We start from the raw sequence: 14171 nt of genomic DNA, 5'->3' as shown, positions 1-14171 counted from the left end.
TACCCTCCTTTAAATACCCATAAACAAAGTATCAGATGGGAGCGAGAGTGGCCAGTTCTCTCTTCCATCTGATCTGTTCGTCCCGTTTCCAAAACATGTTTCCAAAACAAAAAACGTTCCCAGCATCTTAGCAGTGTGTGAAGCAAAATAACATTGCAAACTCAGAATACAAATATAAGCAAAATAAGGAATACAGAGGTTGAATCAGTCTTTCCCACAACACATTGTCATAAGTTCCCACCACAAGTTAAAATAAGTTATAACAAAATCACACATGTGGTTCTCAGTTTTATGTGAGAAACATAATAACAGAGCATGAGCATACAGTATATGTTGCTCTTAGTTTATGTGAACTCACACATTGTCAAAGAACAAAAATAATTCTTTAATATATCAATGAGCAATATAGAATTTATACAGTGGCGTTCAAGGACATTTGCAGGACATATGACATCATGACTCCTCTTTCTTGGGACCAGGACTTTATTTTCCAAATAACCTTAAAACTTGCTGTCAATGCTTATCATAACTTCTTACAATAAATTAGACATGGGTTTAAAAAATAACAAGGCAACCATTAGAATATGAATGCTATATTGATTATTATATGTATTATTTTATCTATTTATATTTCAGTTACAGCAGTTAAATAATAACTCATTGGGAAAATTGAACAGTTTTTAACCTCAAACAACAGAGTAGGAGAAAAACCTTGGTTTAGATTTGTAGGTTTATCACAATAATACACAAAAATGCATTATAACGGTAAATACATTCAGCGACTGCAAAAAACAATTATCTATTCAAGTTTACAGAACTCTGCAGAGTTTCCATAGATATAAAGCCAAACCCCAGCATGTAGCGGCTGAGTGAAGGTGGTCTGGACTCTGTGGAGGAGAGTCATGGTTTCAGAGACGCTGTAGAAGGACAGAATACCTGCTCTGTGATCCAGGTACACTCCTACTCTGGAGGACTGAGGAACTGAGATGGAGGTTGCAGTGTTGTTATACCAAAACGTGTAACATTTTTGGTGACAATCTAATGCCCAGGATTTGTCATTACGACCAAATCCACATTCATAGCCTGCTCTGCTGATATTCTTGCATGCAACAGCTATATAAACTCCTCTCCCTCTCCACTCCACCTCCCAGTAACAACGTCCAGTCAGACTCTCTCTACTCAGAGCCTGCCACCATGCAGTGAATCTGTCTGGATGACTAGAATAAGACTGAGGTTGATCCAAAGCAGTCACCTTCCTGTTCCCCTCTGATAGTAACAGACGACCGTGTGCTGTGTTTGGATCCAGTGTGATTTCACATGAATATCTCAAGAATCCAGCTCTGCTCTTTGGTTCTGGTTCTGACAGTAAAACATCCACCTCAGTGAGTCTCAGTGAGATGTTTGTCCATGCGTCTCTCAGGATGTCCTGTAGTTGATCTCTGAGCTCTGACACAGCTGCTGTCACATCCTCAAAGTAGCTCAGAGGACGGATCTTGATGCTGGATGAGTGTGTAGACTCACTGAGTGCTGACAGTGAGGGGTAGTTGTGGAGAAACTGGTTGTGATCCTCTGTGTCTGAGAGCTGCTTCAGCTCAGCGTCTTTCCTCTTCAGCTCAGTGATCTCCTGCTCCAGCTTCTCCTGAAGCTCTTTGACTCGACTCCCTTCAGTTTCCTGCTGGGATCTGATCTGCTGCTTCACATCAGAGCTTCTTTTCTGGATGAGACGGATCAGCTGAGTGAAGATCTTCTCACTGTCCTCCACTGTTTTATCAGCAGAGTGCTTGATGGCCTCCAGCTCCTGTTGAAGCAGCTTCACATCTTTCTCTCTGTCCTGGATTCTCTGCTGGATGTTTTCTCGTCTCACCTCCAGCTCTCTCTGCCTCTCAGTCCTTTCTGCTGCAGCTGACACTGTGTCGTGAGGTTTATGTTCTTCACTGGGACCAGGATAACAGAGACACTTTCGATCAGTATGGCAGATGTTCTCCTGGAGGTTCTTGGAGGGCTCCACCAGCTTGTGTTTCTTAAATGCAGCTGAATCATAATGAGGCTGAAGGTGTTTCTCACAGAAAGAGACCAGACAGACTAAACAGGACTTGATGGCTTTCAGTTTTCTTCCAGAGCAGAAATCACAGGCCACATCTTCAGGTCCAGCATAGCAGAGATCAGCAGGAGCAGCTTGGAGTCCAGTCTTCTTCAGCTGCTCCACTAAAGCTGCCATCATGGTGTTCTTCTCCAGGACAGGCCTCGGTGTGAAAGTCTGCTGACACTGAGGGCAGCAGTTGCTTTTTTCCTCTTCCCAATGTGTTTTAATACAGTTCAGACAGTAGCTGTGTCCACAGGGAATAGTGACCGGGTCCTTAGGTAGATCCAGACAGATGGAACAGCAGAAACATTTCCAGTTCAGCGGATCTCCCTTCTGCTCCATTTCTGCTCTCACAGTGACTGTGTCGCTCTTCCTCAATACAGAAGTAGCAACTGTAGAAGAATTAGTTCCTGTTTATAAATAATTTGGTGATGCGGCATGAATGAACCCTTTCATCTCTGACACGCAATCGCATGTTAATAACTTATTTTCACACCGCACATCTGACTAGGAGAGAACGATGGAAATTTGAGCAAACAGTACATATTGTGTTTTATCAGAGAAGCAAAATCAGAAATATCTTTTTGATTCCAGGGAGACTATTGGTTTAAGATATGTAGGCTGTATACTGTTTTGTCTTTGAAGCTTAGTCTCCCAACCACTTTATTAATTTGATCCATCTTTTATTTGTATATGTATAGAACATTTGCTTTCATACGATCCCATCCAGGAATACCAGAAGTTATACATAGTAGTTCACACCACTCCTGAAATGAGTCCACATTTCCCCTCCTCCATGGCATACAAGCTGGCTGAACTGAGAAGATCATTTTGGGGTGACAATGGCACAGGAGCTGGGTGTCCGTCCGGTAGGTTGCCAGTTCAAACCCTCTCTCTGATTGTCTCTGTCGTTGTGTCGTTGGACAAGATCCTTTATTGACCAATAGATCATCTTATCTATTGGTTGTTCCACATGCCAGTCATAAAGAAGCGCTTGTGTAACGCCAATGTGCGTGCACATTCCTTGTTAGTTTCCGCTTGCTGGCTGCGCATGCGGACTTCTAATGTTTATGTATCCAGTTAGCTTCGGTGTTAGCTGCTATTCTCACCGTATACTTTGAACGTGGCTGAGAGTTGCAAGAAGAAAATCGCATACATTTTTATGAGAAGAAGAAGAAGACCTCAGTAGAAATAAATGAAGCCACAGCGGATTTGGGAGATTTTTTTTTACTCTGTATCCCTCTGAGGAGCGGAAGAGCAAGCTAATATGGTGTTGTGAATGCGCAGAGTTTCATAATCTTCGTAGACAATTTTTATTTATTACTTTTGCCAAAGATTTCAGTGAAATGCCAGAATGTCATGTTCTACTGGTGTGAAGGTAATCAGAAGGATATGAGGAAGGTGTTCAAACTTGCGCATCTTTTGCACAGACCTGCACGACATCCCAAAGCACGAGTATAACTGAACTTTTAGAGACTGTTGCTTGGTGTTAGTTGAGAACTTGGTCACCTGAATCATGATGAGACTGCTTGTGTAATTTCTTTGGAATGAGTTTTCGGACTGAGCAGTGTATACTGGTGAGTTGGTAGCGCGTCTTTCCCATCAATCAAACCATCTCTTCTCTCTGTCCAAAATCTGGACATCTTTGTCATTAAAAGTCTGGCCTTTGCTCTTGAAGTGCAAGTGGACTTTTGGATCTTGCCGTGAGCTGCTGGCCCTCCTGTGCTGCGTTATGCATTTATGAGGGTGTTGCTTGGTTTCTCCAATGGAGGAATCTGATTAGTCCTCGCTGCATTGAACTACATACACAATACTCATCTTTGGTCCAGGTATTCTGTCTGCATAGGCACTTTGCTAATTTTTTGTTGTTTTGCCTCAATGGTAAAGGATCTGTACAGACCAGCTGAGGCAACCTGGAACTCAATTGACTTGCTAGGGTCGATTCTAGGAGGAATTTGTTATTCCTGTTTTGACATGTTCTGTTAATTCTTCCTCAATGTTAAATTATTCCAAGTACAAATGTAAATCAAAAGGGCAACTTCTGTTTTTTGAGCTGTTTTCCTCCCACAGGTTCCTTTATTTCTGCAATTATGAAGCAAGTTGCACTAAACTTTGTGCTGGTGCAACCCTGTCCATCAAGTTTAGCAGATAGGAGTTTGCCAGTTCTCTCTTTGGGCACAAACACAGCAGTGTAATGTCTGCAAAGAATGAGACTTACAGACATCAGAGAAAAGGTTTTGTTGTACAAATTATTTGTCTATGTGATTCTTAATAGTATAATAATAATAATAATAATAATAATAATAATAATAATAATAAGAAGAAGAAGAAGAAGAAGAAGAAGAAGAATTATTATTATTATTATTATTATTATTATTATTATTATTATTATTATTATTATTATTATTATTATTATTATTATTATTATTAATATTAATATTATTATATTCAAAGGTATAGTACAAGGACTTTTTATTCCAAATGGTTGTGATTAAGGGCTACCACCCTATGATAATGATAACTAGCAATTGAGCCTAATTAGCAATCATTAACCTTATTTAACAGAAAAGATGTGTGTTTAACCAGTCATGAGACTGAGGTAGGTTAGTCACCAGTAAAAGTTAATAACCTTAATTTATAATCGCAACTGGATTCATTGATCATTAAATAATGATTGGATAACTCCTAGAGAAAATTTGATTTCTCAGATGACCGCTGTTAAACTTGAGGAGAGAGTCCACGCTGGGGAGACCAGCCAACAATGCATGGGTCTCAAAGACTCACAAGCATCTGCAAGGTCGACCAAACTGAGTAAAGTCTACTTTCTGTGAAATTGACATCATAATCACATCAGTGGTGGTCTGTCTGTGCAGGAGAAAGCTGACCTGGGAGCCAATCCACTATCTAGCAGGAGTGCAGAGACCCCAAGCTGCAACCCCCTTTACAGGCCTGAGACCCCAATGAAGGACCCTAGAGCCGCCTCCTAGCAGCTATGCTTTGAGTTAACCTCATGCTCCTTGTTGCTGCTGCGATAACCAGCTTTTCCTTGGAGTAATTCATTGAAAACCAGATGCCCGTCGCCACAACCAAAGACAACGGGAGAGGTTTCACAGAGAAATAAACAGGGAAAGTTAAATGGTTTACTTAATGGGTTTTCACTGTGTTTTTAAAACACATGGATCGAGCTACCAGACATAGCTCCGGCTAATGTTAAAGCCGTCATGCTTCCCTGGGTTCGTTAATTCGTTGTGTAGGACTTTAAAATAATAACTCAGCCATGGACACAGAATTCCATTTCACCTTTGCAAAGGGGAGAGATGATACACCTGCCGACTGCGGGCAACAAGTCTGTCTCTCCCCCCGTTTAGGCTTGTTTTTATTAAAGTTAGAACATAGATTATACAAGGTCACACAATGAATGACGCACACATGTTATCGCTATCTTACTCCCTAATAACTATCTTCTCTTGTTGTTTCCTCCTGCTGCATATGAACCGAAGTTTCTGTTCTTTCCCACTGCCTAGGACTGGCCTTGAAACCCTCTCCTGATACTTTTGCTCGTACACAGAATCTATTCACATTCTCTTCTTCTGATCAACAGATGCGGCCTTAAAGCAAATAAATTGCATATTAAAAGCATGTTAAACCTTCATAAATGTGTACTAAAAAACGGATCAATGTTAATACGTTCCACACAAGCTATTTTGAAGCCAAGCCTTGCTGATGTAGATCGAATGTGTTTTACGGTTATAACAAACTTTATTTCCATAAAGGTTTTTATAAATTGATGGGATAATGATGTTTGTGTTTTCTGGTCCGCTCATTATGACCAAAATAAAGCTTGAGCTGTGGGAGATTATTTAACTTATTGAACCTTAAAAAAGAAAGAAGTCTCGGGGGACAAAGATTCCAGCTTCTTTGTGACTTCGTGTGACCCACAAACAGTCTGAAAACAATTATCAGGCCTCAGATATTTTCCAACCCCTACAAAGCTTTTAAAATTAGCACCGAATGTCCGCTAGCATAATGCTATTAGCTTCCCATGCTATTATCATTTGGGCTACTATGTGACTATGGTTTGTTTCAAACATAAGGTTTGTTTCGTTTTGCTCCACCATAATTTCGATAGTGCTATGAGTGTTATTACCGCATTAATATGGAACATTAATGTCGATTTAATGCCGTTTTTGTATAACTTTCAGATAAACCCATTTAGCGACCGATCGCTACAGCGAACCCTAGCTTCCTATAGGAATAATCGCATTAATAAAATCAAGCGTCCTAAAGTTTAAGGATTTTACTGAGTAAATCATTCTGTAGGAACAACAAAAAAAATCCCCTTTAGTCAATGGGTGTTCTAATATGACTGAGATTATTATGGAGATCAAATTTTATATTTATCAGCTTGTTTAAAAAAAACAATGGTAAATCAAAGATAACACCACACTATTTAAACACTATTTAAAGATCTGCAGCTCTTCACCAGCACTTTGAATCATTGTTGCTGAAAAGTGCTTTATAAATAAACTTCCCTTGACTTTATCACCCATGAAAACTTCAGACTGGATTATTTCCTTGGCTTGTTTTGAAAACGTCATGCATACAATGTTTTTAGTGTTGAGTAGAAGAGATTATTTCTCTAAACTTTCCTGGACTTTAGTCAAAGAGTTAAATTGAGAGGAGTTGATTTTTGTCAGAGTAAAGAAAGCAACATCATCTGTGTACATTACAACATTTATGCAGACATAAGGGGAATCAATAACGTATAAAGATAATTAAAATTACAAATGATGAAGCTGACTGAAGCGGTGATGTTTCTGGCCATATCTGATGATACAAACTATTTTAACTGTGACCATTGTCTTCTATTAGGACACAATATTGGTTAATAAACCTTTCCTGCAATCTGCTGGGAAAAAAAGTTGTTGGGTTAAGTTAGTACCCTCCAGAACCTGTGATTAACCAGGTTACCAGGAAGCGCTACATCCGTGCGAAGAAATGTAAATATTGATCCATAGATGAAGTACAAAAGTACAGAAGTACAAAAATAGATAATTTCACGGAATTGAAGGAAGTATTGACATACACCCACACAATCCCATGTCTATTTGCAGCTATGGACAGCTATATTGGCACCCCTACTAAAGACTAGTTAAAGGCCTTAAAATGATTACAACTTTTATTCCAGGACAGCATTGTTTTTCACTGAGTAAAAAAGTGGGACATATCTTTGACAAATACATTATCACAACACAACCTGTGCAAATTCTTAGTCATCTGGGTCATGGCAACTACAAAGAGGCTTGAATCAGAGGCAACCAGATTTTCACTCAGTTTTTCTGAAAACATTTCAATTCCTGGAGTGAAGGTGTTTTTAAGCACCCGGAGACCCATCCTCCAAAGCTATTTCTATTCTATTCCATTTTTCTTGATTCACAATGAAAAGTGAGTAGTTCTAGCTTGGCGAAGGTCTTCTATATAAACTGTTGCACTTTGCTTTCACATCAAGCACGACCAGCAGACTGCTACTTCTTAAGACAGGAAGAAGATAGAAATCCTAAATGTATTTTTTACTTATAAATTTAAAATACTTGTTTCTTCTGTTCCTGAAAACATCAGGTTACGTTTATGCCTTATTGTGCATTTTCATATGGAAATAAACAAAAGTTAGTGCCAGATCATTACGAGCCTATTGGTGAGTCTTATCCAGCGTTATTAGTTGTGATTGACCTGTTGATACTGACCCGATTTGAGTTGACCTGTTGAGCCTGACCCCTGTATACCTGTTTTTCCTGCCTTACTCTGACTGCTAACCTGTGTTGCCTGACTTTAAACCTGTTCAAGGACTATCTGAGCTTGCCTGACCCCTGTCTATTTACCTTGATCACTTGTGAACCGAATGTGGATCTATGTCCTGACTCTGAGCCTGAATTCTGCTCTGGACTGTTCTGCACTTCTGTTTACCCGTTTTTTGACTAAGGACTGTTATCGACCACGAGCCCTGTCTTGTCCTCTTCACATCACTGCCAACCTGTCATCCCGGTTCCAGCCCAAAACCTGTCCTGCCAATAAGCCATCTTAATCATACTTTCTGTTTGTCTGGTTGAATACTGGGTCCCTCTGTTCTGATCATGACACAGAATACCTGCTCTGTGATCCAGGTACACTCCTACTCTGGTGGGGGTTGCAGTGTTGTTATACCACACCATGTAACTGTTTTGGTGACAATTTAATGCCCAAGATTAGTCATAACGACCAAATCCACATTCATAGCCTGCTCTGCTGATATTCTTGTATGCAACTGCTATATAAACTATCCCTCTCTTCTCCACCTCCCAGTAACAATGTCCAGTCAGACTCTCTTTTATCAGAACCTAAGTCCAATAAATGACTCTGTCTTGGTGACTAGAATAAGGCTGATGTTGATCCAAAGCAGTTACCTCTCTATTGCCCTCCATGGCTGGCTGAATTAAGAAGTTCCTCAATCTGCTCCTTCCACCGCCTAATATTGTTCCTAATCTGGATCAGCAGTTTTTAACTAAAGCCAGGGACATGTAGAGTGTCCAGCTTCCCTTTTGCAAAGTGATGAACTGATTAAAAGTCTTCTTTCCCCACTTGCACAGAATTCATCCAACATGCAGGGTTTAGCATCCACAACCACAAGCTGTAGCCACCTGGTACCACTGTTGTGGAAGATATTCCATCTGGTTCTGGTACCAAAGAAAATTCACCCATCAGTCATTAACAATGACTAGAGACCCGTTGCCCTGACATCCCACATCATGAAGGTCCTAGAGAGACTCCTGCTGGTCTACCTGCGTAAGCAAACCAGCACGTATCAGGAGCTGAAGACACCATCATACACCTGCTTCAACCAACCCACTGTCACCTGGACAAAGCAGGCAGCACTGTGAGGATTATGTTCTTTGATTTATCCAGTGCATTTACCATTTTACTATACCATCTTTATTTATAAAGCGCTTAAAAACAGCCAACAGTTGAAACAAAGCGCTGTACATCGCTACAAGCTAAAACACATCCATTAAAAAAACTATGATAAAAACATAACGCAGAGAAACCGTAAAACCAATTTAAAATGAAAACTAAGTCTCCTTAGTGGTGAAAACCAAAGAATAATAGTGTGTTTTAAGGCGAGTTTTGAAAGTGGACAGTGAAGGAGCGTCTCTTATGTGCAGGGGTAGATTATTTCGCAATTGTGGAACGACAATAGAAGAGGCCCTGCCCCCCCTGAGCTCCCTTTCAGACCTCGGTACCTCCTAAATTTAATACAATTCAACCTGATCTGACACCGGTGCTTTTCACTCTGCACACTTCACACCTCCAGCATAAGTCCGAGTCCTGTCATCTACAGAAATACTCAGATGACTCTGCAGTTGTCGGTTGTATCAGAGATGGACAAGAAGCTGAGCACAGAAGGCTGGTGCACTGATTTCTGGCATGGTGTGGAAACAATCACCTCATGTGAACAAAACAGGAGATGATTGTAGATTTCAGGAGAAACTGGATTAGATCAAACCCAATATCCATCATGGTAGAAGAAGTGGAGGTGGTTGAGGAATAAAAGTACCTTGGTGTTCATCTGGACAATAGACTGGACTGGAGATGCAACAGTGAAGCCAACTGCCAGAAGCGACTGAGCAGATTGTACCTCTTGAGGAAACTTAGGTCCTTCAAGGTTTAGAGCAAGATGTTGTTGCATGTCTTCTATAAGTCTGCTGTTGAGAGCGTCATCTCCTCTGCTATCTTCTGTTAGGGCAGCAGCATCAGAACCAGGGACCTAAAAAGGCTCACCAACCCGATAAAGAAGGCTGGTTCTGTTCTGGGAGCGACTGTGGACCCTCTGGAGACGATGATGATGCAAAGAAGGATTTTGCATAAAATCAGGAAAATGTTCCTGCCCACATCCATCACCATCTATAATAACTCCTTTACAAAATGAGTTACACAAACATTGAATTTCCCTTTGGGATGAATAAAGTATTTTTGAATTTTGAATTGTACTGAATTTAAATCTGTCATTTGAATAAGGAGACACCTAGACAGCCAACAACTCATGGTCTCATTTCTCTTCATATATAGATTCCATCAGCACTGGTGTCCACAAAAAGCTCCTTTAGTTTCCACATACCAGATACCAACAAGTATCTGAACACAACTCTTGGAACACATGCCATAGTACAGGCCTTAAACTCCATCCTTCTCACCTGGAGCGTTGAGAAGGACGGAGTAGTGGAGGGGGGCTCATTAATCGGATCATCCAAAGTGGAAGAAGTGGGTGACAGCGGTCACCCAGGATTTGGGTGTCTGCAACATGTTAGGCTGAGTTGGGGAGGCAGACTGGTCAAACCTCAGGAAATGCTGGTTCAGCTTATCCTTCCTACCTTACCTACAGCCTGGACGTTCTGTTTGTGACCCGAGATGATTTAAGGCTTCTCCAGATATCTCTGGGTTTATCCAGGGCTTGATGTAGGAGAAGCATCTCATCTTCATGAGGGGTACAGCAGAGAAGTTGATCTAATCTGTGATGCCGTCTGTTATTTGATCCAAGTCTTCTCCGTGAGGATCACACAGTTTGTCCCACATAGGGGAGCTAAAGCAGTCTGGCTTCCTTTTGCCTCCTCTGGCCATCTTCTCAAAGATGGCTCTCTGAGCACTAGTGGCTTATGGTTGGAGGTAGACTATACAGTTTATGGTGTTTTATTAAAGAATCCAATTATCAAGAAAAAACATCAGCAGTAAAGCAGCAGGTTCCATAAATCCAGTGTTTATTCAGCTTTGTTGCCCCACAAGAGTTATTTCTATTCAGAATGTATTCATTCAGCTCTAAATTCAGTGACTAACACAGATTTAACAGAGAAAGTCGCAGTACTGGCACCCTTGTTTAGCCCTAACTTCTACAGCAGCTACATGTGTTTTTGCTCTCAGTTAGTGTTTATTAATTGATAAAATGCGGTAAGCCAGAAGCAACTGAAGACTCAAACAGCTGTTAATTATCTAAGGTCAAGGGTGAATCCCCAGAAGGCCTCAACAGCTGAACTCGCCCATCCTCTCAGGCCGGGATGACTGGCAGGTGAGGGGCGGGGTGAAGACCTTGGGGTCGCTGATGCCCAGCTGCAGGCTGAGGAAACGGGTGGAGGTGGTGACGGTGCTGTTCTTGGTGTAGGTCTCCTGCACCGGGTAGCAATCCTTCAGGGTGTAAACACCAACCCAGGCCTCATCTACAGGAAAAGTGAGCAGAAGTGAAAGAAACTACAGGATGATAAAGTGTGTAAAGTTTAATCGTATAATCTGATATACTTTAAGTAATCATAAATCAAGCCTGTGAGCTTTGGAGAGTGTTTAATATTCCACCTACAGATGTCGCCCTCTGCTGGCAGATATATAAAATGCAGGCTGAAGTGTAAAGGGCTACTATGAACATGCTAGGAACTGTTTTTGTTTTGTTTCTACACATATTATTTTAAAAGCAACACACTGGGCTTTTTGTGTAGTTTTTTTTTTTGTTATTATCTAATAATTTGTTTTCACCAGCACAGTTTGAAGTTATTTCAGAAACCAACCAGTTGCTTCTGACCAATGAACCCAAAGTGACTCAGCATATTAGTTTATTATAAACCAGGATTTGTCATTTCTACGACTGTAAACGGATTTAATTGTATTTAGTAGCTTTTGTTTAACCTCAATCTTTGCTTTCCAAAAAGCACAGACCAGCATACTTACGCTGACGTGCCGGCTTCCTGTCTGACCACTCCTGAACCTCCACGTTGTCCCCGGGGCCACCGATGATGTACTGGTCCTCAAAGGTGGAGTTTTTAGGGATGTCGAAGGGATCCCAGGCCTCCGTCAGGGCGATCTTTGAGCACTCTTTAGTCTTCTGGTCAATCTGGAACATCACTTTGCTCTGATACAGGTAGATGTACTCAAAAAACCTGCAACAACGGGAAAACTGCAAATGTCACTGCGCCACACCTTCATCCTTTCATTTTGCGTCTACTGTGCAATAAATTTTGTTGCAAAAGCGTGTTTTTCTTTGCTTTATTGAGCGCAGCGGTGTCGAGCCAATCTGGGAGGCTTCTGTTGTATGCACAGGTCAAACTAAAGCTGCGCACTAAGCAAGCTAACGCTGATTAAACAGGCTGAGCCGTCGCTTATCAGCCAGACAGAATTTCACAACGGCGTGCCGCGGTCCTTACAGAGACTTTGTTCTTGTTTATTCCTGCAGCGCGGATGAATAAACAACAAACTCTGCAGACATGCAGCTGGCAGAGGTGTAAAGTGGGCTTATCACAAGCAGAAAAAAATACAAAAAAATTAATTATTGGAAGAAAAAAAGTTAAGCAGAAACTTTTGTATGGAGTTATGTGCTAAGCTTTTCTAACTGGTTGTTTGTTTTTAGTGTTATAATTCAGTCATATGGCTTTAGAATAATCAGCAGTGACTCTACCTACATACCAAAGTGTCGCTGTGACGGAACCAGCGGGTATTGTTTTATCGTTTTAATATCCAGTCACAGGTTACAGCTCCTCCCATTGCTGTGTAGGAGAAGCTGCCGGTCCGTTTTCTGCCCTGTCTTAGATTCCATGATAGACATTCAGAGCTATGTAAATGAAAAGTTTGAAAGAACAAAAAAAATTTTCATGGTCTCACGTTTGTAACGTACCTGTGTCAACTAATGAAATGAGAAGCAAAGCCCCTTTATGATTTATGAGTAATTATCATTTAAAAGTTAAAGAACTATCAACTGATTAGAATTAACTAACTGTTAATGTTTATTTTGTTCACTACACTGTTTTTGCTTCTGAATGACTGTTTTGTTTTTTGGTTTCTCAATTATATTCAGAGAAACCTTTTCACATCTTTATTTAGTTTCTGACGCATATAAAAGGTAAATAGACCTAATTTATCCATCGCCTTTCTGGACATAGCGACCATTCTAAGCGCTTTACACTAGAACCACATTCACCCAAACAACCTCACTAACGAAGACACGTTTATACAATGATACGCAGTGCCTTGCCCAGGGGCATAAGAACGTGGGACGGGGAAAGCTGGAATCAAACCCACAACCTTCCAATTATGCCGACTGATCCACGGTTGCCTTCTTTGTTACAGTAACATGTTACTTTTATGACTTTATTGCTCTGGCTTACCGGATTTCTTGCTTTTGGTGAATTGATTAATTTTTAGTTACTAAACCTGTTGCCAGAATATTAGTTCAGTAAATATTACTGAAAAGAGTTTTATATTCAAACATTCATTTAACATTCCCATCAATTAATATGTGTGAACATTAACAGACCTTTATTACAAAAGTAAGCAACAACAAAAAAAAAAAAAAAATTGATCCAGCAGTGAAAATATTACCTGATTCAGCAATATATTTATTTAGTCTTTATGAGATAGCGCAAATGGAAATTTTAACTTCTTTTAACTTTGATTAATAGATATCACAAAATTAATAAATACTGAAGGAAAATAATGATCAACAAAGGAAACCTGACAGGTTTTTGCATGTTTTTAATCTATTTATTTATCCTTTGATAATTTAAAAATTAAGATTAAAAGGCAGAATCGGACTTGTTTGTACCTCTGACACGGAGTGTGTTTCTTGTGCTGCTGCAGGACTCGGATCCTCTGGTTCTGGCCGTCGTAGGAGACCGCGGCCCGGCTGTTTCTGCCCGTGTTGTGGTCGTACACCACCCACTTTCCCTCCCACTGCAGCGGCGCGTCGCATGGCTCGTCCGCCGGGGAGGCACCCAGCTGTGGGAGGCCGAGCGCCGAGACCCCGGCAGCGGCCACAAACACCAGCAAGAGTCGGTGCATTCTGCCTCCAGTGAGTCCCGTTATCTGCTCCGGTGGTTGTTGTTGATGGAAGCGGTCTGCAGCTGCTGCTGAGGCTGGAAACAAGCTACCCAAAATAAGCTGCAGAGGCACTTCCGGTGAGTCGCGTTCTGCTCAGCTTTCAGAATAAAAGTATGCATGGGAAAAGTCTAATAACTTGAATAATATGTTTGGTCTTATTAGAATTATCTGCCACCACCAACATGAAAGAAAATATAATTATATT

The 14171-nt window shown here is 40.8% G+C and overlaps 2 protein-coding genes across 2 annotated transcripts; both read right to left on the bottom strand.

The window, feature by feature from the left end:
- Window positions 1-203: 203 nt before the first annotated feature.
- LOC118560345 (tripartite motif-containing protein 16-like) lies at window positions 204-2041 on the bottom strand (the record flags this gene model as incomplete). Its single annotated transcript, XM_036131306.1, has 1 exon — window positions 204-2041. A coding segment is annotated over one exon (1242 nt), but the record flags the coding sequence as incomplete, so codon positions are not given.
- An 8806-nt stretch (window positions 2042-10847) lies between these two features.
- On the bottom strand, window positions 10848-14022 carry epdr1 (ependymin related 1). The gene is made up of 3 exons (XM_012853522.3): window positions 13692-14022; window positions 11825-12033; window positions 10848-11322 (listed from the first exon to the last, which is right to left on the bottom strand). Exons 1-3 carry the CDS (start codon window positions 13925-13927, stop codon window positions 11129-11131), a joined length of 639 nt encoding a protein of 212 aa, XP_012708976.2. The 5' UTR covers window positions 13928-14022; the 3' UTR covers window positions 10848-11128.
- Between the last annotated feature and the right edge of the window lie 149 nt (window positions 14023-14171).

This window comes from Fundulus heteroclitus, unplaced genomic scaffold (assembly GCF_011125445.2).
Source record: "Fundulus heteroclitus isolate FHET01 unplaced genomic scaffold, MU-UCD_Fhet_4.1 scaffold_42, whole genome shotgun sequence".
NCBI classification, from domain to species: domain Eukaryota; kingdom Metazoa; phylum Chordata; class Actinopteri; order Cyprinodontiformes; family Fundulidae; genus Fundulus; species Fundulus heteroclitus.
Note: the sequence above shows the minus strand (reverse complement) of the source record. Positions and strands in the feature narration are given on the sequence as shown.